The following is a 23,654-nucleotide window of genomic DNA, read 5'->3' as shown; positions in this document are numbered from 1 at the left end:
CTGAATGTGTCAAAAGTGGTGTGCAAAGTTTTGTGCTGAGATTTCTTGAGGGATGATGTTCCACAGTCAGGCAGACCCGTAAAAGTTGATAGCAATCAAATCAAGAGATTAAACTAAGAACAATCAATGTTCTACCAAGTGAGAGGAGGCTGATATATTCAAATGTCCAAATCGATAGTTATTGGTGAATATGAAAACTGTTTTTTATTATGAAAAAAACTAAACAGACTTTTTTTTTAAAGATTTTATTTATTTATCTTTAGAGGGGAAGGGAAGGAGAGAGGGAGAGAAATATCAATATATGGTTGCCTCCTATGAGTCCCCTGCTGGGAACTGGCCTGCAACCCAGGCATGTGCCCTGACTGGGAATCGAACCGCGATCGTGTGGTTCGCAGGCTCGCACTCAATCCACTGAGCTACGCCAGCCAGGGCCTAAACAGACTTTTTGGCCAACCCAATACATCATTTCACTTGAAGTTGCAGAACCTATTGGTGATGTTAAGTGAGGGCTAGTGTATATACAGACAGTCTATAAGTAATTGTTGTATGGATGCATTTAAAAATAGCATACGCCCTGGTTGGCGTGGATCAGTGGATTGAGCTCGGGTCTGTGAACCAAAGGATCGTGGTTCAATTCCTGGTAAAAACAATAATATCTACAGAAATCTTATTACTGTACTAACTTTGTTATTTTACATTAACAGATAAAAATAAATGCCAATAAAATCTTTGGGCTCCTTCAGATATAGAAGTCGGAACCGGTCAAAACTCAATGCTTTTAAATTTCTGCCATAAACTTAGATCTTTTTCATATCGATAAATATCTGGAAGAGACTAATTAAAAAATTCCAGTGTTTATTTGCATAGTATATATCTTAGAAAGTTTGAAAAAAAAAAGCCCCAACAGAAAGTCACCCAATTCTCGCAGACGAGTCTGTCTCTAGCACTAGAGGAAGGCGGAGGCTGCAAGTCCTCAGAAACCGAAGTCTCGATGGCAGAACTTCAGATGCTCCCATCACTTGCCAAGGAAGTGCCACACTTGATCTGCATTGAAAATGGAGAAGAAAGGTGTCAGGGAAGGGGTGGCAAGGGAGAGAGCAAGAAAGAATAAGACACATTTAATTCAGACACTCGGGAAGTGTTTGCACAGATAAAAACAATCAAGAAGCTTAGTGTGACACATTTCTCTGTTTAAAGCTACTTCCATTTAAACTCCAGTGCTCTCATTAGGAACAAGCCTTATATAAAACTACATTAAAAATTCTAGGGCTTTCCCACTTTCTCTCCTACTTCTTTCTGGGTCATTTCCGTCTCTATTGAATACTGCAGAAGTTAGTGCCCTAGCTATGGCACGAAAAATCTAGAAAAAAACATCAAATATCTCACACAGAATAGTATTACTAAGAAATTACTATTTCTTAGTAATACTATTCTACTATTTCATGCTTTCCCATGAAATCATGTCTATGAATTTGCTCCTTTCTATACACCCTAGAACTGGACTCACAGTAAATAGTCCTCATTTTTCCTCCAAATTAGCAAGTTCAATATTCTTCTAATGTTTTTTATTAAAGCAAAAGAGCAAAGGTCTTGCCAAATGTTGAAAGACAAATGATACATGCATGTACTTGTGCTCTGCAATTTTTACCACAGAACGTTTTTACTTGTTTGGCAAAATAGCTTCAAATAATGGTAATAAATGATAGTGTTTTTAATCCTACTACAACTTTGATTTTTAAGATCTTCAGTTAAAGTGAATGATTAAAATAATAAAAGATAATAAAGACAATCTCCCAAATCAGATATTTAGAGTCTTTTTTTTTTAAATTTATTTATTTATCTTTAGAGGGGAAGGAGAGGGAGAGAAACATCAATGTATGGTTGCCTTTCATGTGTCCCCTGCTGGGAGTTGGCCTGCAGGGAACCGGCCTGTAACCCAGGCATGTGCCCTGACTGGGAATCGAACCGCGATCCTCTGGTTCGCAGGCCCGCACTCAATCCAAGATATTTAGAGTCTTTTTGAGTTTATCAGAACTAGCTAGAATCTTCCTACTTCACCAAAAAGTCACTACATAATCAAACCATTTTCTAGCCTAAAAGTAATAAATGTACTCTTTCTCATTTTCTGAGATTAGGAAATAAGGTATTTCATGTGAAAATTTTAATGACTTTTTAAAAGCATTTCACTTAGTTTATATGACTTTTAAAAATGTTTATTTATTGATTTGAGAAAGAGAGAGAGAGAGACATCAATTCGTTGTTCCACCCATCCATGCGTTCTCTGGTTGATTCCTGTCTGTGCCCCAATGGGGGATCAAACCCCAAACCTCCGCCTGGCAGGATAATGCTCCAGCCAACTGAGCAATCTGGTCAGGGGGTAAGTTCATTAACAGTGACTGACTGTTAATGTTTCCACTAACTGTAAATTTATTCATTTACACAACTAGCTCCTCAGAGACCAAAACATACCATACCTTCTTCATTACTTTCCTTATTTACTGAAGATGGTACCTGAAAGATAAGAACAGTCTCTGTTAAAATGAATCTTTCGATGTATAGAAACTGTATCCAAAAGTTTTCTTCGTAAATCTATAAATCAAGTTCACACATAATGATTCTTTAACCTGAAAAAAGTAAATATTCCTTTTGCTTACTATCATTGCTCATTCTTTCAGATAAACAAACCACAGACTTAGAGTCAAATTAAAAAAAAAAAGCATGCTTGAAAACATCTTCTCTCATGGGAACCACTGAGAATGAAGAGAGAAGTTTTCTTTCAGCTGCTGCTTTGGCTGAGGGCCTGAGAACAGAAATCAAGCGCTCACATCTGTAAGTATGTACATACATGTGCGTGCACACGCAGAGACATAGAAATGACATAATGTGTTTAGCTGCTTTCTAGAAATTTTATGATAACTTTTGTTCATTTCAATGACTAGGCCAAATTCCTAGAGCATATGTAATATAATCAGTGGTAGACAAGTTTGAAAGAAAGGTTTTCTTGAGATACAGAATTTTTTCTAAGAATACATTTTTAAAAGATTAAAAAAATATTTTATTGGAAGATCCATTTGCCAGAGGTAGACATGCACAAAGCCCAAGAGCACTTATAATAAACTTCTATGTACTCACTACCGAACTTGAGAAATGGAACGTGACATGTTCTTCCCCAATCGGAACCTCATCTTCCCAAGGGATAACCACTACCCGGTTTTACAACACACTGTTCGGGTTTCGAAGTTAATAATCATCTTCGAATGCTCTGAATTTGCTCACTCTCAATAGGGAAGGTCTGCCTTTAACATCTGAGGTCTGGGGCAAATGTAGGAATAAAAGACCATCTATTATACATCTGACTATTTAAAAGTTATAAATCAAGCTAATAAAGTGATGACTAAAATAGAAAGCATGTTTCATCCTACTGTCTTATAAATATACCTTTGTAATTACTTAAAGCTCTTACTTAGCATTCTGGACACCTCAGAGACAGACTACACCTGAGGATAACAGACCAAGAAGAGGCATATTGCCACCTTCTTTCCAGGATCCATTCTGCATCGGGAGGAACCACATGCACAAAGGTTGAAATTCCAGCCCACACATCTTTGCAACTTCTGACTGCAAATGGCCACCCCCAAGCCCCTGCAGAAGTAACAGCAGGCACACAGCCACACAGTGAGTGAGTGTAAATCTGGGTAGATGCCCATGCAAGCCCTGGAAATGGACCTACAGCTGTTGAGGCAAAGAATTCCAGGATGTTGAGTAACAAGAAGGTGGTCTGGAATAAGGGCTGGGCCTCCTGGCGAAGACATAGCTTTGGCCCCTTGGTCTTGCCCTGTGGGAAGGGCCATCATTGGATGACGGCCAAAGGAGACCCTCTGAAAAGTAGGTCTCAGGGCAGAACTGAATGAGGACAACTCAGCAGGAAAATAACATTTAAATTTCAGCAATAATAAAATAGTCCCTATAATAGTTAATGTGTCACCTAGGAGCTATATTTTTGGCTAAGATTAGCAATTAAATTGGTAAACTCTGGGTAAAGCAGATTGCCCTCCACTGGATGGAGGGGCCTCATCCAATCAATGGACGGTCTGAATAGAACAAAAACACAAGCCTCCCCAAGCCAGAGAGAATTCTCCGGCAAAATGCCTTTGGACTTCATCTGCACCATTGGCTCTTGTGAATTTGCAGCCTGCTAGCCCAGTGTGCAAATTTTGGACTAGCCAAGCCTCTACACTCTCTCTCCCCACACCCCCACACCCATCCACCCCTTCCTGTCTGTCTGGACAAGCCTAACTAACCCATCTGCCCAAATCATAAATGATTTGAAGTTATTTTTCCTTCAATTCTTTAACAAATACCAATCGAGATGTCTGGTCAAAACGAAGGCATAGGTAAACATGCTTTACCTCCTCATGCAGCCACAGAAAGGATTACAACTTGCTTTCGAAATAAATAACACTCGGAACCGTATGGAAGTCCGACAAGCAAGAATGTGAAGAAGCCACATTCACCCAGAGGGTAGGGAGGGTGGTGATGAGGCAAGCAGAGAGGCATGGAGATGCAGCGTGGAGCGGAGAGGTGGCAGCAGAATAAACATTGGGAGGGACACCTTGGGAGCGAGTGTTCCTAGCCTCAGGCCAGACCACACAGCCCAGGGTTCCAGTGCTAGGAAGATTAAACCCCATAACTTGTCCGTAAAAAACAGTGGGGGCTGGGGCAGCGGAAGAAACTGCCAGATTTTTAGCAGACTCTGCTTAAAGGGCCTGCATGGATTTCACACGTACCAGATCCACGCCCTCTGGGATTCAGCACCAGGCCCACAGCTGGAGGGCCCCAAGCTGCACAGGGCCAGTGCCGGGCAAACCTCCAGAAGCCGGGCAGTGTCACTGTCCATTCTCCAAACCCTCCCCCCACAGAGAAACACAAGGTGGTGAAATGGGTTGCTCTGCCCTGGTGAGTACCTAAGGCTCTGCCCCACACAATTTACAAGTGCCTTTTAGACAACAGGCCACACTACTAAGAGAGGGAGTCAAAGCAGCTCTACCTAATACACAGATACAAACACAGAGAAGCTGCCAAATTGAGGAGACAAAGAAATATGGCCGAAGTGAAGGAAGAGAACATAACCCCAGAAAAAGAACTAAACAAAACAGATATAACTAACCTATCAGATGCAGAGTTCAAAATGCTGGTGATCAGGATGCTCAAAGAACTCATTGAGTATAGCAACAAAATAAAAAAGACCCAGAAGGAAATGAAGGTTACACCAAGTGAAATAAAGAAAAATCTACAGGGAAGCAACAGTGGTGGGGATGAAGCCAGGATTCAAATCGATGATTTGGAACATAAAAAAGGAATAAGCTTTCAATCAGAACAGCAAGAAAAAAAGAATTTAAAGAAAATGAGGACAGTATAATGTATCTCTGGGACACTTCCAAATGTACCAACATCCAACTCATAGGGGTGCCAGATGGAGAAGAGGAAGAGCGAGAAATTGAAAACTTATTTGAAAAAATAATGAAAGAAAACTTCTCTAATTTGGTGAAGAAAATAGACATGCAAGTCCAGGAAGCACAGAGAGTCTTTTCGAGACCCAAAGAAGCCCACAAAAAGACACATCATAATTAGAATGCCAAAGGTTAAAGTAAAAAGAGAATCTTAAAATCAACAAGAAAAAAGCAGAGAGTTACCTACAAAAAGAGTTCCCATAAGATGGTCAGCTAAGTTCTTGGAAGAAATTTTGCAGATGAGAAGGGACTGGCAAGAAATAGTCAAAGTGATGAAAGCAAGGACCTACATCCAAGATCACTCTATCCAGCAAAGCTATTGTTTAGAATGGAAGGGCAGATAAAGTGCTTCCTGGACAAGGCGAAGCTTAAAGGGGTTCATTATCACCAAGCCCTTATTATATGAAATGTTAAAAGGACTTATTTAAGAAAAAGAACAAGATCAAAACTATAAACACTAAAATGGAAACAAATTCACAACTAGCAACAACTGACTCTAAAACAAACAAACAAACAAACAGCAAACAACCAGAACAGGAACAGAATCATAGCTATTGAGATCATTTGGAGGGTTATCAGCTAGGAGGGGAAGGGGGAGAGGGGAGAATGGGGGTAAGGTGCAGGGATTAAGAAGCGTAATTGGCAGGTACAAAATAGACAGGGGCAGGTTAAGAACAGTATGGGAAATGGAGAAGCCAAAGAACTTACATGCATGACCCGCAGACAGAACTAAGAGGGGACTGCTGGAGGAAATGGCGGTACTGAGAAGAGAGGGTCAAATGGGGAAAATTGGAACTATAATGGCATAATCAATAAATATTTTTAAAAAAGAAAAATGCTAATCAAATGTGGTTTGTTTTCTTTGCCACAGAAAAGGATGATGGAACAATGTAAATAAAGACCTGCACACATTTTATGTGAAAGATCCTTGGCATTTTCCAAGTACTTCAAAAAACAAAAAAAGTTTTTTTTCAGCTTCCTAGCACAGAGGAAATACTTAATTATAGCTGTTTTTGTGGATGGCAGAACTCATTCTTTGAAAATTTTAAGCTCCTTAAATTGTGCAGGACACAGACTACAAAGTTTGTTGGAAAGCTAGCTGTTTAGATTTCCCATTTAAAATCAGCAGCTGCTTCTCGCTGGAGCTGACAAACATTCCGGAGGAAGAAAATGTATGGTATAAAACAGAATAACTGAGCAGCTTCTCATTAACCTAAAATGTATTACAGAAAAGAAATGAACAAACTACTCTAGCTGAAACATTTATCGCTAAGCTTTATTTAAAAAACAATTTCCAGGTCCTGGCTGGGCAGCTCGGTTGGTCAGAGCATCACACAAATGTGCCAAGTTTGTGGGCATGATCCCTGGTCAGGGCACACACAAGAATCAATCAAGAATGCAGAGTTAAGTAGAACAACAAAAGGATGTCTGTCTCGCTGTTTCTTCCCCTGCTCCCATCTTCTCTCTCTAAAATCAGTAATAAATTAAACTCTTTTAATTGTTTCATCCTGAAAATGTATTTCTTGGTGGGTAGAATATATTCAGAATGTACAAAGCCTTATATAAAAGAAAAACATTACTGGCAATTTAACACTCATAATAAACTATTAAGTTTCGAGGTAACTTATTTTTTAGACATTTTCCATACTAACATACACCAAAGAGAGCAGCGGTTCTATTTAAAAATGACAACATGGGTTCATGATGCGCATCAGCCATTCAACTGCAATGACTTCCTGACTTTTAAACATAATAACAAATATAACACCTGCTTAGAGAAACTGGAAGAACAAAGAAACACACAGAGCAGCACTTAAAGGGGCCTTAACCCCAACTCCCAATCTCGGTCAACAAGATTCAACACTGCTGTATTTTCCTAGTGAGAAACAAACAAACAGACAGACAGACAGAGTTTCGGTTACTTCTATTTCTCAGTAGGGAAAAATGTGGGCACCCTCTAATCACTGAAGATAAATTCTCCACAAAGTAGTAGTATTTTATACCCTGATTCAAAAAATGCTATCTCCTCCCTTTATCCCACCAAAAATACTTCTCACAAACATTCGTATCTTCAATTTCTTTCGTATAAATCTAGTGTTGTCATTACCAAAGTATCCCCCTTTCTTTTCAACCAAAGAAGGGTGTTTCTGGCCAGAGTCCCTATCGAGCATGAACTTTTTAAAAATTAATACAAAGTATTAACACAACTGCTCTGTACTTAGTGTATCTCTTTCAAGTAACCCCACTAGCTTCCTACAAGCATTTTCTTAGTTATCCACAAACAAAATGTGAAAGTATTTTGAGGTCACGTAAGTTTAATCTTAGGTGAATGCATATAAATGGCTAGTAGCCAACCCAATGGTTGATTTTATTTTCATTTCTTTTGCCCATCTTTGAGTGCTAACGCACATGAAGCTTTTAAGGGGCAAAGAGGGGAAGGAGGAGGGAGACAGAAGTTCACTAAAATCAGATCCTGGTGTATCAAGACATTACTTTTTTACAATGCATTTTTAATAATGAGTTGCCATAAAGATGTTCATGCTCAATCACAAATAAAACACATCTGTATGGCATAAATGTCATAGCATGACATCCACCAGAAAATTACACCCACAGAATGGCCGTGCCCTAAAGGGAAACAGCCAGCCCTCTTTGATGGAGATGTAGCTTTGATGGGAGTGAGTGCCCACAGAGGGAGAGTCTGGTGCCAAGCATTCCAAGGGGTCCAAGTAACCCTGGTGATAAAAGGGTGTTTCAGCCAGACCGACTTCAGAGCTCAGTTCTGAGCTGGCTTGACTTCAATTACCAGAAGCCAAGAATTGTCATCGCTTTCTGGGATTTGCAAGAAACCCATTACTGTCATGTCACCAATTCAGTAGAGATAAAGTATACGCTCACAGGAAAACCATTTGAGAAGCATGCTGTTAAAATTCCTATCCAACTATAATGAAGTGTAACACTGTTCTTCTGGTCATCACTTTCTGAATTTGAAACTACTTTTTAACATTGATTAGTTGATATTTTCCTACTGAAGCAAAGGGCCCCTAAGTGTGAACATCCCAGCTAGCTGTTTTATTGATTCGTCTTTGTTGTGGACCTCTTGAATGCCTCCAAATGGGGACCCAGCCCACAACCCAGGCATCTGCCATGACCGGGAATTGAACCAGCAACCTTTTGGTTCGAAGGCTGGTGATCTATTCACTGAGCTACACCCGCCAGGGATTTGGTGTAAATTTTTAAAAGTGCTATTCTTATTAAATGATAACAATGGCTCAGACTCACATGAGAGGCTTGTGTTCATGAATTCACCTAAAGTCCTTCACAAGGATTCATCTTTGAGTCTCTAGGTAAACACCAATGTGCATTTATGAGATTGCTGGTCCCGTTTAAGGATAAAATAGATGACCACACTATGTACTGATATTAACTGCCACTAACTGTTCACTCTATGCTCTGGCCTCCTGAATGCAATGCTCTTCAAACTTCAGCTCAGGAGTCCCGATATCAAATATAAAATGACCATCCAAAAATCAGATTATACTACACATCTTATTACTGAAAAAAAGCTGCCAGAATGACACATCCATAATTTCAGTCATCATTTCCTCCTTGCTCACTGTGCATTTGTGGACCAGTGTCACTGTCATCTCCTGGCTCTGGCTACTCCGGGTTTGGCTGGGATGTTTTTAACGGAGATCTGGTCACGACAAGGCAAAAACAAAGCCAGACCGAGGCTGCTGTGAGCTCTCTGAGAGGCATTCCATCTTTCCAATTGTAGGTGTCTCTCCTTTTCTGGAACCTTCTCTGTGAGTAACGTAAGTTAAAAGGTTTATGGTGTCATGGGACCACGTTCCTGCAACTGGGTCGAAGTGTGGTGACTCACTCTCCTTGGCCTGGCCCCAGATTCTAAGATTTTTAAGTCCCTGATGCTGCCAGACTGTGTAGGGTCAGAGGCAGGTCTGGAAATTCCTTCGGCTACAAACGTGGTTCTCTTTCTCAGTCCTACACGCGCTGAGTTTGTGTGTGGACCCTTACAAAATTTTATATATATATATAAAATACAATATTTTATATATATATATAAAATACAATATATATATATAAAATACAATATATATATATATATATATATTGTATTTATAAAAGACTATAGTCATTAAACACTAGAGAACCTTACAAATTTCCTAATTCAAACTTTCCCCAACCTCATACGCTGCTTAGAGGTTTTCTAATTCCTTGGAGGGCAGCATACAAGGAAAATGCTTAAACAGTAGCATGTGGGAGAATTTTGAGGAAAAAATTCCCAGATGGGAAAAGTGGTTAAGAATTAAAATAAGTTACATTGTGGAAACTAATATATTCTCTTTCTCCCTCCCCTTCTTCCTGTTTACCTTCTGAAACTAGGACTCATTCTCATAGAATAATTTAGATTAGGTTGACTTTTTCCCTGTCCGACAATGGAATGGGCCGTCTCGTGAAGGAGTGACAACCTCCTCACTGAATATTTCAAAAAGAGGCTGGAACTGATGGGGCTTCTCTCTGTGGTCAATGGGACTAACAACACGAAAAACAGCAGTGACAATGAATCCCAGCTTTTATTGAATGCCTTCCAGCTAGTCCACACTTTACCTGGAATATTTCATTCAATTCTCCACAACAGCCCTGACAAGAAAGATACTATTATTTTAGCTCCATTTTATGAAAAAGAAAATCAAAGCATAAATGAGTCAAATAATTTGTTTCAAATTAAGAATAAAAGAGCTGGGATTTGGACCTAGAGTTTGACTGTAGAACAAACCTTTTTTTTTCTTCCAATAAAGGATTAACACTGACGTGAAATAAACTGCATATAAGTTTTGATATATATATATATATATATATATATACTCATCAAACCATTATCAAGATATATCAAGATAATAAACATATTCAAGCATTTCCTAAATCCCTGTAAAAATGGCTGTAAATCCCTCCTTCCTGGCTCTCCGACAGACACCCCCAGCCAACGCTCTGTTTTGTGTCTGTGTTCATAATCATTTGCAGAGCCTAAAATTTTATACAGCACATGGTGTGATATAATATGTATATCTCTTTTCCACTCAACATTTTTAAAGAAATTCGGCCATGTGTACCATGTACCAAATTCATTTCTTTCTTTCTTTCTCATACAACAGGTATACATTGAACTTTTCATAAAAACGCCAAACTGTTTCCCCAAGTGGTGGTGCCGTTTTGCATTCCAGCCAGCAGGATACTCCAATTCCTCCGCATCCCTGCCAACAACTGGTACGGCCAGTCTTTAAATTTTTAGCTATTTTAAAAAGTGTGTATAGTATGTCATTGTGGTTTTCGATCTGCATTTCCCAAATGACTAGTAAATTGAGCTTCATTTCATGTGTTTCCGGCATATTTTCTTTGGCAAAGTGACCATTCAAGTATTTTGGTTTTGGGGGAGGGTGAGATGATTTATTTTCTTATTCAATTGTGAGAGTTTTTAAAATATATTCTGGATATATATCACTTTATCAGGTATATGGCTTTCAAATATTTTCTTGTAGTATGTGCCTTCTTTCTAGTTTCTTGAAAGTATACAGGAAATTTAAATTTTAATGATGTCCAATTTATTACTTAAAAAATAGACTGTGCTTTTAATAACATATCTTAGAAATCCTGTTTAACTAACCCAAGGTCAAAATAGGCTTATAGTTTTATGTTTGGTCTAAGATACTCTTTAGATAGTTATCACATGTAGTGTAAGGTGTGAAATAAAGCGTTTTTCCCCACATGGAATAGCCAGTTCTTCAAGCACTATTTCCTACAGATTATAATTTCAAACATCAGTTGGTCATATACATGTAGGTCTATTTATGGATTGTTTCATTGATCTCTTTGTTTAGTTTTATACCATTACTACACTCTCTGGATTAGTGTAGCTTTATAAACTATGTTGAAATCAGGAACAGTTACTATTCCAACTTTGTTTTTTACCAAGTTGTTTAATATATTGTAGGACCTTAGCATTTACATGAGTTTAATTTTCACAAAAAAGGTGAATTAAAATTTGATTGACACTGCAATAAATCAAACATCAACTTGAGAAGAACTGACATAACAAAACTGAGTCTTCCGACCCATGAACATAATGTATCTAGTTCTCTAGATACGTATTTAGTTCTCTGATTTCTGTTGGCAATATTTTATTGTTGTCAGGGTACAGGTTCATAGCTTATTTTTTTCCAGAGTTATCCCTAAGTGTTTCATATGTATAATGTCATTATAAAGAATGTATTTATTTTAAATTTCCAACTGTTTGCTGTTAGTATACAATACATTTGTTGTATATTGATCTTGCACCCTGCAAGCTTGCTGACATCACTTACTCTAGTAACTTTTCGGTAGACTTCTTTCTTTCTTTTTTAATAAAGTATATTCTATTGATTATGCTATTACAGTTTTCCCAATTTGTCCCCTTATATCCCCCTCTGCCCTGCACTCCCCCAACCCTCCAGCACTCCCCACACCTTAGTTCCTGCCCATGGGTTGAACATGTAAGTTCTTTGAATCCTCTGTTTCCTATACCATTTTTGACCTCACCCCATCTATTTAATGCCTACCAATTATGCTCCTTCTTCCCTGTGCCTTTTCCCCTCATTCCTCCCCTCCCCCTCCCCACTGAAAACCCTCTATGTGATGTCCATTTCTCTGACTCTGTTCCTGTTCTAGGTGTTTGCTTAGTTTTTATTTTCATTGCTTGTCTTTTCTTTCAGGTTCATTTGTTGATAGTTGTGAGTTTGTTGTCATTTTACTGTTCAGAGTTTTTGATGTTCTTCAATTTCTTAGTAAGTCCCTTTAACATTCCTTATAATAAGGGCTTGAGGAATTCCTTTATCTTGACCTTATCTGGGAAGCACTTTATCAGCCTTTCCATTCTAACTGATAGCTTTGCTGGATAGAGTAATTTTGGATGTAAGTCCTTGCCTTTCATGACTTCAACTACTTCTTTCTGGCCCCTTCTCCCCTGTAAAGTTTCTTTTGAGAAATCAGCTGATAGCCTTATGGGAACTCCTTTGTAGGTAAATTTCCTTTCCTCTTGCTGCTTTTAAGATTCTCTCTTTATCTTTAATCTTGGGTAACTTAATGATGATGTGCTTTGGTGTGTTCCTCTTTGGGCCCAACTTCTTTGGGACTCTGGGCTTAATGGACTTCCTGGAAGTCTATTTCCTTTGCCAGATTGGGGAAGTTTTCCTTCATTTTCTGTTCAAACAAGTTTTCAATTTCTTGCTGTTGTTCTTCTTTGGGCACCCCCATAATTTGGATATTGGAATGTTTAAAGTTGTCCCAGATGTTCCCAAGCTTCTCTTCGGTTTTTTGAATTCTTGTTTCTTCTTGTTTATTTCGTCCTTTTGTACCAAGTCATTGGTTTGAGTCTTGGCTTTCTTCCTGTCACTGTTGGTTCCCGGAATATTTTGCTTTATCTTACTTTGGGTATCTTTCATTTTTTGACCACGCTCAATCAGTTCTGTGAGAATTCTGATTACTAGGAGTTTAAATTCTCCATCAGATAGGTTGGCTATCTCCTCATCACTTATCTCTCTTTCTGGAGTTATGCTCAGTTCTTTCATTTGAGCCGTATTTCTTTGTCTCGGTGCACCTGTTAGTTGTAAGCGGGCGGGGCCTTAGGTCTTCACCGGGGCAGGGCCACCCTCCTGGCTGTGCTGTGGCGCTGCCTGTCTGGTCAATTAATTCCGTGGTTGTCAGAGTTCCATGCAGTTTGATTTCCTGGCACTTCTGTTTGTGTACTGATTTTAGACTGCTTGTTATCCTCCTTTGGGTTGTGGGAGGAAGTGCAGGGTTTCTAGCTACTCCTCCATCTTGGCTGGAATTCACACATTTATCGGTAGATTTCATTAGATATTCTACACAGACATTCATGGTGTCCTTTTTTTTTTTTACAATCTGAATGCCTTTTCCTTCATTTTAATGCTTTATTGCACTGGCTAGAACTTTCAGTAAAAATGCTGAGTAAAAGTAGTAGGAGCCAACTAGGCTTAGAGCTGTGCTCACAGAAAGGTTTTGAAGTACAAGTTGAACGTGTGTATGCCTATTTCTTCTTTGGGAGCTTTGGTAGTTTTTGTCTCTCAAGGAATGTGTCCATTTTACCCAAGTTGTCAGATTTATTGGTATAAAGTTTTCCACAATATTTCTCAATTCTCCTACTATCTGTAGAATCAGCAGTGATGTCATTTATTTTCATTCCTGACACCGAAGATTTGTCCTCCTCCTTTTCTTCCCTGCTCTTTCTGAATAAAGGTCTATCAATTTTACTGGTCTTCTCAAAGAACCAGGTTTTGGTTTCATTAATTTTCTGTATTGATTTCCTGGGCATACAAATTTTTAGAACTATGAGATACTTCAAACACACAGAAAATGCTGAGACTACTATAGTTCATACCCACTCCCTAGATTTTTAAGTGTTAACATTGTTATTTCAAAATCTTCACAACTGAAGTCTCTTTTTCTAACTACTCATCAAGACTAAGATCTTATTTCCCTTTCCTGTCCGACATTACTTCCCCTGACCACTATGCTGACACCAGTGTTTATTGTTACTTATTTCTGAATTGTGAATACCATGGCTCTTTGTGTTCATTAGAAATACATGGTACAAGTGGTCTGGGAGTTTTAAAACTTAGAAACATGGAGAGTCATGAAGTTAATTCACATATTTTACCTAGTCATCGCATTCTACTGTATAATACACTACAGTTTACTTATCTGGGTTTTTTAAATCCATACACATTTATTTGGTTTTCAACTTCCCCATGTCTGATCATATAAACAACACATATATTAAAAACTCTATAGAATCTAAAGAAGTAATTTCTTAGTGGGTTAGAAGCATCTTCAACTTTACTGGAAATTACTTAATTGTTCTTCAAAGTAGTTATACCCATTTATACTGGCATCAAATATAACCGCACTAATGAGAGGTCTCCTTCCGCCACTCGGTGTGTCTGACTTCTAAACGTTTGCCAACTGATAACTATCAGATTGTGTCTTAGACTGATCTCATTGATTACTAATGAGATAGAGCAAATGTTCAGATGTTTACCGGCCATTTAAGTATTCTTTCTGGTGAGTTGTCTGTTCATCTTGTTTTCCCATTTCTTTTCCTACTGGGTTACCTTTTTCTTGTAGCTTGAATAAGTTTTTAATCATTTCTAAGTCTTGTTGTTTACATACACGTATATCTTCTCCCAATCAACAGTTTATCTTTGAATTTACTCTAAAGTATCTTTAGTGGTTGACAGCTTTTTAAAAAAAAAAAAAACTTTGTATTTATCAGTCCTTTCTAGGCAGTTCCTGGCCCTTTACTATTCTGAATAAACTTTAGGATCATCCTGTCAAGTTCAGTGAAAACTCTATTGGGATTCTGACTAAAAAGAGGTTGACTTCATGAGTTAACATGGGGGAAATTGCCAGCTTTGTGATTAAGTATCCTTTTAAAATGTTGCAAGTCTCTTGTGTCTTCTATTTATTCTTGACTGAGACATAAATTGGTTAATTTATATCTCAAACAAAATTGTTCATTCATTTGTGTTTAGAAAGGTATTCTCCCCCCAAATCTCATTCTATTTCCCTCTGATTATGTCTGTAATTATGTTTTCATTTGAATTCTAGATATTTTTTATTTGTGCCTTCTCTAGTTCATTTCATCATCCTTCCTTTAATAGGTTTATCTATTTCCCATCTTAAAAGAGAAACCCAGCTTTTGCTTTAATTGATCCTTGCCATTACTTCTTTGCTTTCTATTTCATCAAATATTTGCTCTGCTTTTTGTAATTTTCTTTTGTATAATGCAGAGAGATAGGAAAAATAACTGTTGAGTTTAATGTTTAGCCTGCATATTTTTTCTTCATTTCTGTTGTGTACATTTAATTTCTCTCAAAAACTATTTTTGCTGCACTAGACAAGTTTTGACATACAGTGATTTAGCTGTCATTCAATTTAAATACTTTACAACTTGTTATAATTCTTTTTTTGATGCATGACTTACTTGAAGTTTGTTTAGTTCCTGAACACACAGATTTGGAGTTTTCTCTTTTAATCGCTCCATAACCCATCAGTAACTTCATCACATTACTCAGGTGGTACCCATGACAACAACTGGCATTTTTTTGCAACTCTCTTTGTGGCCTAACATGTCCTCAATTTCTGGATGTGTCAAAGTGTACCAGAACAAAACTATGTATTTGTTCTCTAATTATATCCATCTAATCTATTAGATTAGCTTATAAATTTTCTTCAAATTTTATCAACACACTTTAGAGTAACATTTACATACAGTAAAGAATCCTGAAAGTAGTATGTTAAACCCCATTAGTCAAATCAATTGTCATTTAAATATTACCTGACACTAGATCTGAAAGGCAAATCACAGTGTGTGCACATGCACACTCATGTGTGCATACACAAAGATGCACAGACACACACTCTTTGTTCCCTATAAATGCTCTGAAACTTACTCCCTGAAGTAAAGCTCCAATTACTAGTCACATAGTCATAAAAAATTGAGAGAGTCCCATATTTTTGGGTATCAACTTAGATAAAGGTTAGGAAAATGACACAATATCCACAAAAGGCAATCAAGTGGTCCTCTGGTCGAACCATCAGAGATGAACTCCTGCTGACAGTGGCCACATGCTGCAGGGCAGATGCCCAGGGCCACCCTGGCAGCGCGGTCCTCCACCTCGTAGGGATCCCTGGTGCGTTGAGATCTACAGAGCCGACTCTGTTTTTGACACAACCATGCCCTTCATAATTGTATATAAATTCAAGCATCTATACTCATAAAATCCAAAACCCCTTTTAATCATTTCAATTCTCCTTATATTCTTCTTCAGATCTACAATCCTTCTTATGTTCTTTGCCCTAAGTATAAAAAATTATTTCTGTAGATATTTTCTACTTTGTTCCTAAAATCCTTCCAAATAATAATCAGCAGGATGTTGGCATTTATTTTCTTTTTCTTTGTTACAGTAACAATATTTTTCCTAATTGATCTGTAGACATTGTTGAGTGACTACTTCAATTATTTTTTGGTCTCAATGCTACACTTAATTTTGTTTTGATCAAGATGTTCAGCCATACATGTTTCCTGCAGCAGTGCTGTTAGTCACTCAGGAGTTTGGTCCATTTCTTTTGTTTAGGTGTGTCTTCAAAGTACCTGTTCTCCAAAGCAGCTACTTTATCTGAAAACTCCCACCTAATCAATCCATCAGGAGCATCCTGCCAATATACACCCAGAAAGTGAAAACTCCCATTACTATCCAGCCTTGTTTTCACCATACTTCAGACTCATTTAACAAGGCAGGCACCTCAAGGTCATGCTGCTTGTTGATTCACTTGTTAGAATGAACTCACTCCTTCTGAGCCCATGAAAAAACCCTGGGGTTACAGCTGGTTTCTATACAAGCTCAGGACTGATGGGGCCTGAATATGATCAAGCTTGACTTCAACATCTGAAGTTTATTCTGAGTGACCAAAGAACAAACTGATGGTACTTTGACACTAGTGCATGGCTCAGTATACAGCAAAATGGAGGGATCTGGGAATACATACCTAAATAATTCAGATTCAAACATCTCAATGTGGTTTAAAGAGATAAAATGCCAAATCAAAAAAATGCTTTGATTATTAAGAGTTTCATTATGACAAGCTGATACAATCTTCAGGAGAAAATGTTACCTAATCTGGTCACTTGAATCAGAAGGCTGCTAAAGTGCAATAGTCTGACTGACAAATTTTTGATGGTGAAATCCCACCTATGTTAAGCTCCATCAGAATTGGTGAAGAAGGACTGCTTTTGCTACATTTTGTTTTTCTACTGTAGTATTCACAGTGAAAAACCAGTATAGCACTTTTTTCATTATTATGGAAAGCACAACAGTTACCACACCACGTAATTAAATCTGGATGTTAGTATTTCTGAATTCTAATTTTGTTCCCCAAATCTATCTACCTAGATCATATCCACGTGCTCCAATTTTTTTTCCAAATAGGACCATTTTGCTAGTAATATGATAGGAAACAATTAAAAAACAGAATGTAAGATAGAAACTTTAATCTTGAAGCTAATTTTAAGACAAGTATCTACTACGCCTATTATTTATACATCCAAAACTAAAATAAATGAAATAATCTTAATCTGCATTGGTGAGACAACTTGGGCAAAGATAAATTTTTTTTTGTTTTTCTGCATTTCCTTAAAGAACTAATAGTAGTTATTAATGAGAACTAAATTGAGAATGTAATCTGCATAGATACAAAATTGAAAACTTGAAGAAAAACGATATGGTGGCCTGCCTCACTAAAATGCCTTCTCTGCATCCCTGACCTCTCTGTAGCCCGTTGTCAGCAATGCAACTGGACCATCTTGTTGAAATCTAAGTTAGATTCTATCACTCATTTTGCTCAAAACCCTCCAATGGTTCCCAATCTCATTCAGAATGGGAAACAAAATTCTTAAGAGAGTCTTTACAGACTATATTACAGGGTCTTTCTTTCATAACACTGTACTTTGCCTCCATTTCCAACCCCCGGGGCCAAACAATTCTGATCGCATCTCCTCTTTTGTCCCCTAGATTCTCTCGACGCTCCCAGGCTCTGTGGTTCCTCGAATGTTTCTAGAAAATCTCAGGCATCCTCTTGCCTCATGGCCTTTGGGACTGTGGCCTAGAATGCACTTCCTTCCGATAGACACTTGGCTCACTCTCTCACCTTCTAAGAATCGTGACTCATGGCAGTCTTCTCCCCAGTGCGGCTGTCCCTGACTACGTCTTTTTTTTTAAAATAACTACAATGCCCTTCCCACTCCTGGCGACTTATTCCCTCCTCCCTGCTCAATTTTCATCACAGTATTTATCACCTTCCGAGACACTGTGTATTTTACCGTGTATTTAATTATTATACATCTTCCCAACTAGCTATACCAGAGCAGAGGATTTTACATCCTTTCTTTAATACTATGTCCTTAGCACCTAGAGTCTGTCCACACATAGCAGGCACTAATTACACAGTTGACAAATTAGTGGGAAAAAATTCAAAGCAGCTATAGTGAGGAAACATGTTTGTTGTTCCTAAAATAAACATCTGAGTTTGTCAGTTCCCTACCTAATAATTAGCTCATTTAAAAAAAAAACTTAATTTACAAATGGTACTTCTTGCCTAAGCTCATTCCTGAAAACACTTAATATAGCAATATTACTTGATTATCTGAATATGAATTTTCTTATTTAGTGGTATCAAATAAAGCACTATTTTACTAATAGCTTCATTTGTTTCTAGGCAGCAAGTCAGTAGGACATGTACAAATCCCAGATTATCTTCTTAGCCAGGAGACGGACCTTAAAGGCAGGCAAATGGAATGGAAGAACAGGGAGTCTTGTTTGCTTCACTCCCCTGCAGCCGAATGCACCTGCACCAGCAGTAGGCGGCACAGCAGCCACCGACCGGTGGGGACTCACGAGAACACAGAAGCACAGAGGAGAACAAATGCATAACCAATGCATCGCTCATGTTAGGAAAAACAGCATCATGTGAAACTAATTAAGCAATTAATGTCCTTAGAAAATTAAATTTAAGTATTCAACTAAAAGCTTTTTGATTTAAAATCTCTGGATTAAGAAACTAGATTTCCGTGTTATTTTTTAACTGCTTCCCAAAAGACGTGATACATGTTGCTGCTAGATTTTTCAGAAATTCTGCTAGATTTCCTTGTGACATTTATAAGATTAAAGGACAGGTCCCCCTTACCGACTGAACGAATGCTCTTGCTTCCTCCGGAGTGCATTGAAAAGGACTATCGCATACCTGCACGTTTGTGCTGCAAATGAACAGACAATGTTATTACTACACAGGATAAAAAAGGAGCAATTATCAAAAACAAAGTCAACTCCAAATGCTCCGTACTGACAGTACATGATTCTAGCTAGTGAAAAGGACCTGAATGAATATAAAGTCGGAAAATTGAGATTTTTGTATTTTCTTTCAGGTTATGAATATACCAGTGCTCCATAGCACTGCACTCTCCAGAATTTAAAAAAAAGTAAGCAAATCTAAATAATATCCTGGTGTATATAAAAGACTAAACTAAAACTATACTTCAACTGCACTGAAGAAAAGAAAAAGATAAATCTGACCTGCAGAATGACAACTCTAAGGAAAAGTTTTTCTTTAAGTGAGATGATAAACATTGTAATTGGCTACTGAAAGACCTTGCGGAACCTCTTTCTCAGACAGGTACAGAAGATTAAGCTAAGAGTGGTGAAAGAAAACCCTGTGCACATGAAAACTCAGTTTCCATGCAAGAAAGAAAGTCAGTAAGGCAGCAGACAGCAGCTCCTTCCATGACCAACAAAGGCTCTGAAGTCTAAAGCTCTCCACCCAGTGGGGAACAGCTGCTGTCTGCACAAGTTTCCGCCCACTACCTGTTTCCCACTTCCTAGGTAGGAAAGGTATTGTTCCTCTAAATGTAAATTTCATCAAAGAAAACAGCAGATTAAAACAGATACATAAAGAGGTGGTAAGAAGAGGGCTAAAGCACAATTAACTTTTAAAATAGGAGGGAATACCCCTGGCTGGTATGGCTCACTGGACTAAGCGCTGGCCTGCTAACCACAGAGTTGCTGGTTTGATGCCCAGTCAGGGTACATGCCCAGGTTTCTAGCCAGGTCCCCAGTAGGGAGCACTCAAGAGGCTGCCACACGTTGCTGTTTCTCTCCCTCTCTTTCTCCCTGCTTTCCCCTCTGCCTAAAAATAAACTAAATAAAATCTTTAAAAATTTTTTTAAAAGAAGGGAAAAGTGATAACAGATTCCTAAAGGAAATAAATAGTAAATGAAACACAAACATAGACACGCTTGCCCTCAAGTGGGTCTATGGGACATACATTAGCATATTAAGTTTTTCAATGATTTGTGAAATATGCTGGGATATGTATGATGAGAAGACCTGTTTATTATCTTTGTAACTATATCTGTCTATGATTAGACATTGGGTATTTAACAATTACAGTAACTGGTCAGTTTGCTTTCTACCCAGACTCAAAGGGTAGAATTAATTTCCATTCTTGACATGAATACAATTGATCAAAGCTGGCATTATTATCTTTAAGACTGAAGTATTTTTATCCTCTTCTGTATATCCTATGTTGAACTAAAAATTGAAAACAGCAAAGCCTTATAAGTCAGATATGTCCCTAAAGAAAGTCAAAACAAAATTGAAAAAAAAAAAAAACAAGTCAAAAAAGAAAGCAGAGTGTAGCGCAAATACACTATACACAATGTTTTTAACATTAAAACTAAAACATATCCAGATGCTGGGGCTACAGTCCTGAACCACAGAGCCCCCATGGAGCTTACAATGTTTAGAGTTCACTTGAGCTCCATACTTGACCATGCCTACAAGAGAAGCAGCAGAACAATCACTTAAAGGAAAGATGACTAAACTCACAGTGCCTTCAAATGAGATTAAATATGACTAAGGAGAAGGAGCTGCTTTCCTTCGCATAATAAGATACTAAATACTCTGTTGTAAATTTATAAACATTACATAGTCCATACACAATCTTGTTCACCAAAATAAGCAGACATGACATTGAACAATACCAAAAATGCTGTGCACAACTGTAACTGCATTTAAAAGTAATAAAGCATATTAATAAAAACATAATAGTGCAAAACTAACTGGTTAAATAAAAGGAAATAGAAACAGAAAATTACTGCCCTGGCTGGTGTAGCTCAGTGGACTGAGCGTGGGCCTGCAAACCAAAGGAAATAGAAAATTACTTGCAAATAATAAACAGACATGTAAAAGATGAAATTGATGGCCAGCAATATAGAACTTTAATAAAGAAAAATTATTTTTTCAAGATAATTTCAAATCAGACAAAGGCTCAGGTTCATGAGAATTCCAAAGACAGTGTCCAGGATATAGATGGCCCAGACTTTTTATTCCATGTCAAAGTAGTCAAGAAAAAAGGAGAGGGAGAGAGAGAAACAGATAAAGAGAGAATGAGAAAAGTGATAATAATTTTTTACTATAACTCCCAGCGTTTGTAGAAGTGACATTGAAGAAAATCTACACAAAGGTAAAAGAATTAGAGCTACCTATATACAATCAAATCCATCTTCTTCCACAGTTTAAGACCTAAAGAATTTGGAGAGATATAGATATGTGTGTATGAATATATATTTTATGTGTACGAATATATATATATTATATACATAAATATATAGATACTTTATATATAATATATAAATCCTCTGAGAAATGATACCATGTCAATTACTAGTTTCATGGTGCCCAGCACGTAGTACTGTCGTATAAACAGGTGCTCTATATGTATTTTTAAGTGAAAAAAACCCTGCAATTCTCTTTTTAAAAAATGAGACCTAAATATTATTATATTGCTGTCATGTGACAATTAATAATAAAATATTATGTAGAAAAGATAAATTCTTACCAGTTTATAGCCCCTCCATCACACTTCTTCATAAGCAATGCTTTCCAACATTCATGAGCAGATTTTATAACTTCAAGAGCAAAAGCCTAGTTCCAAACAAACAAACATATATAGCAATCATTATACTAACATGGTATACAATAACATTATACTCACTATAAGAACATGAACAGAGGGGTGAAGCAATCCTGAGTATAAATTCTGGCTTCCTTATTTAGCAGCTGTCTGACTTTAGGCAATTTACTTGGTCTGACTAAATCCTAATCTCTTCCTCCACAGAATGGAGGGCAGTGGGGACACTCGGAGTCAGGGGCTGGCAAAGGAGGGCCTGTTGGCCCAATCTGCTTGCCACCTGTTTTCGTAAAAGAATTTTATTGAACACAATTTCATATTTATTTTTTTCATATTTATACTTAATAGTCTTATTCAGAGTCCTCAAAATCTTAAAGATTCTTCTAATATGCCTTTTAAAAACTATTGGGTCCAGCAATAAATTCTTGTATATCAAAATACTTATTGTAAATTTCAGTTTTCATTAATATGGCTTACTTACAAACCATAATTTACTTACCAGCACCCACTTAAATGCTGGTTTATAATGCTGGTAATAACTTTTAAAAACTCTCCCAGGTTTCACCCCTTGGCCTATTTTCTCCACCTGCGTCATTTTAGGGACCCTTTATGGTATTCTAATAGAAAATCCTATGCCAGCAAGGTAATTCAAGTGCTTTCTTAAATCAGCAGTTTAATTCAGTCATGGCAGATGAGCACAATGGAGATAAGCTTCTGTCAATCTACACTAAGGGTAAGTAACTGTCTCCTCTCCAGAACAGTAAATAGAGGGTTTCCCTTCATGGAGAAGTTGACAAATTAGACTCATCATCAAAATCATTCATTTTCTGAAATGAAAGAGAAATTCACAGATAAACAGATGGATATAGGACTGCCAGCCAAGATAGACACACCGTGCCTCCTCGAACAACCAAAAGAAGGATAAGAAAAAATTTAAAAACAAAAAGCATCCAGAACTGACAGAGAATTGAACTGTGTGGAAGTCCGACAACCAAGAAGTTAAAGAAGACACATTCATCCAGACCGGTCGGAGGGGCGGAGATGGGTAGCCGGGCAGAGAGGACTCACGGCAAAGTGGCGGCTGAACGACCCAGTGGCCTCACATCCGCATGCAGATAAACCGGGCAGAACAATAGGGGAACGAGAGACCACACAACCCAGGGCCCCAGCTCGGGGAAATAAAGCTTCAAACCCCTGACTGAAAACATCTGTGGAGGTTGAGGCAGCAGCGGGAGAAACTCCCAGCCTCACAGGAGAGTCCACTGGAGAGACCCAGAGGGTCCTTGAACGGACATACACCCACCCACCCGGGGAATCAGCACCAGAAGGGCCCAATTTGCTTGTGGGTAGCGGGGGTAGTGACAAAACCAGCAGAGAGCAGAGCAAGTGGCACTGTTCCCTTTCAGACCCATCCCCCACAGACACAGCATCACAGCGCAGCGTTGTGGCTTGCCCTGCCCTGGTGAACACCTAAGGCTCTGCCCCTTAGTATTAACAGGCACACTGAGAGCCCCCCACCCAAAAAAAGGCCCAAATGAAATAACAGAT

The 23,654-nt window shown here is 38.1% G+C and overlaps 1 protein-coding gene across 3 annotated transcripts in view; it reads right to left on the bottom strand.

The window, feature by feature from the left end:
* Positions 1 to 841: 841 nt before the first annotated feature.
* The window catches only part of PPA2 (inorganic pyrophosphatase 2), an 85,147-nt gene continuing 62,334 nt past the window's right edge, over positions 842 to 23,654 (bottom strand). For all 3 annotated transcript variants that reach the window (XM_037031885.1, XM_037031883.1, XM_037031884.1), the window contains 4 exons: positions 22,035 to 22,120; positions 19,326 to 19,395; positions 2,475 to 2,511; positions 842 to 1,044 (listed from right to left, as the gene is read on the bottom strand). In XM_037031885.1, the coding sequence (XP_036887780.1) occupies positions 1,016 to 1,044; positions 2,475 to 2,511; positions 19,326 to 19,395; positions 22,035 to 22,120 (222 nt within the window). In that variant the 3' untranslated portion in view covers positions 842 to 1,015. The remainder of the gene's footprint in view (positions 1,045 to 2,474; positions 2,512 to 19,325; positions 19,396 to 22,034; positions 22,121 to 23,654) is intronic.

Source organism: Sturnira hondurensis, unplaced genomic scaffold (assembly GCF_014824575.4).
Source record: "Sturnira hondurensis isolate 20B ecotype Veracruz unplaced genomic scaffold, ASM1482457v3 Scaffold0021214, whole genome shotgun sequence".
In the NCBI taxonomy this organism is placed as follows: Eukaryota; Metazoa; Chordata; class Mammalia; order Chiroptera; family Phyllostomidae; genus Sturnira; species Sturnira hondurensis.
Note: the sequence above shows the minus strand (reverse complement) of the source record. Positions and strands in the feature narration are given on the sequence as shown.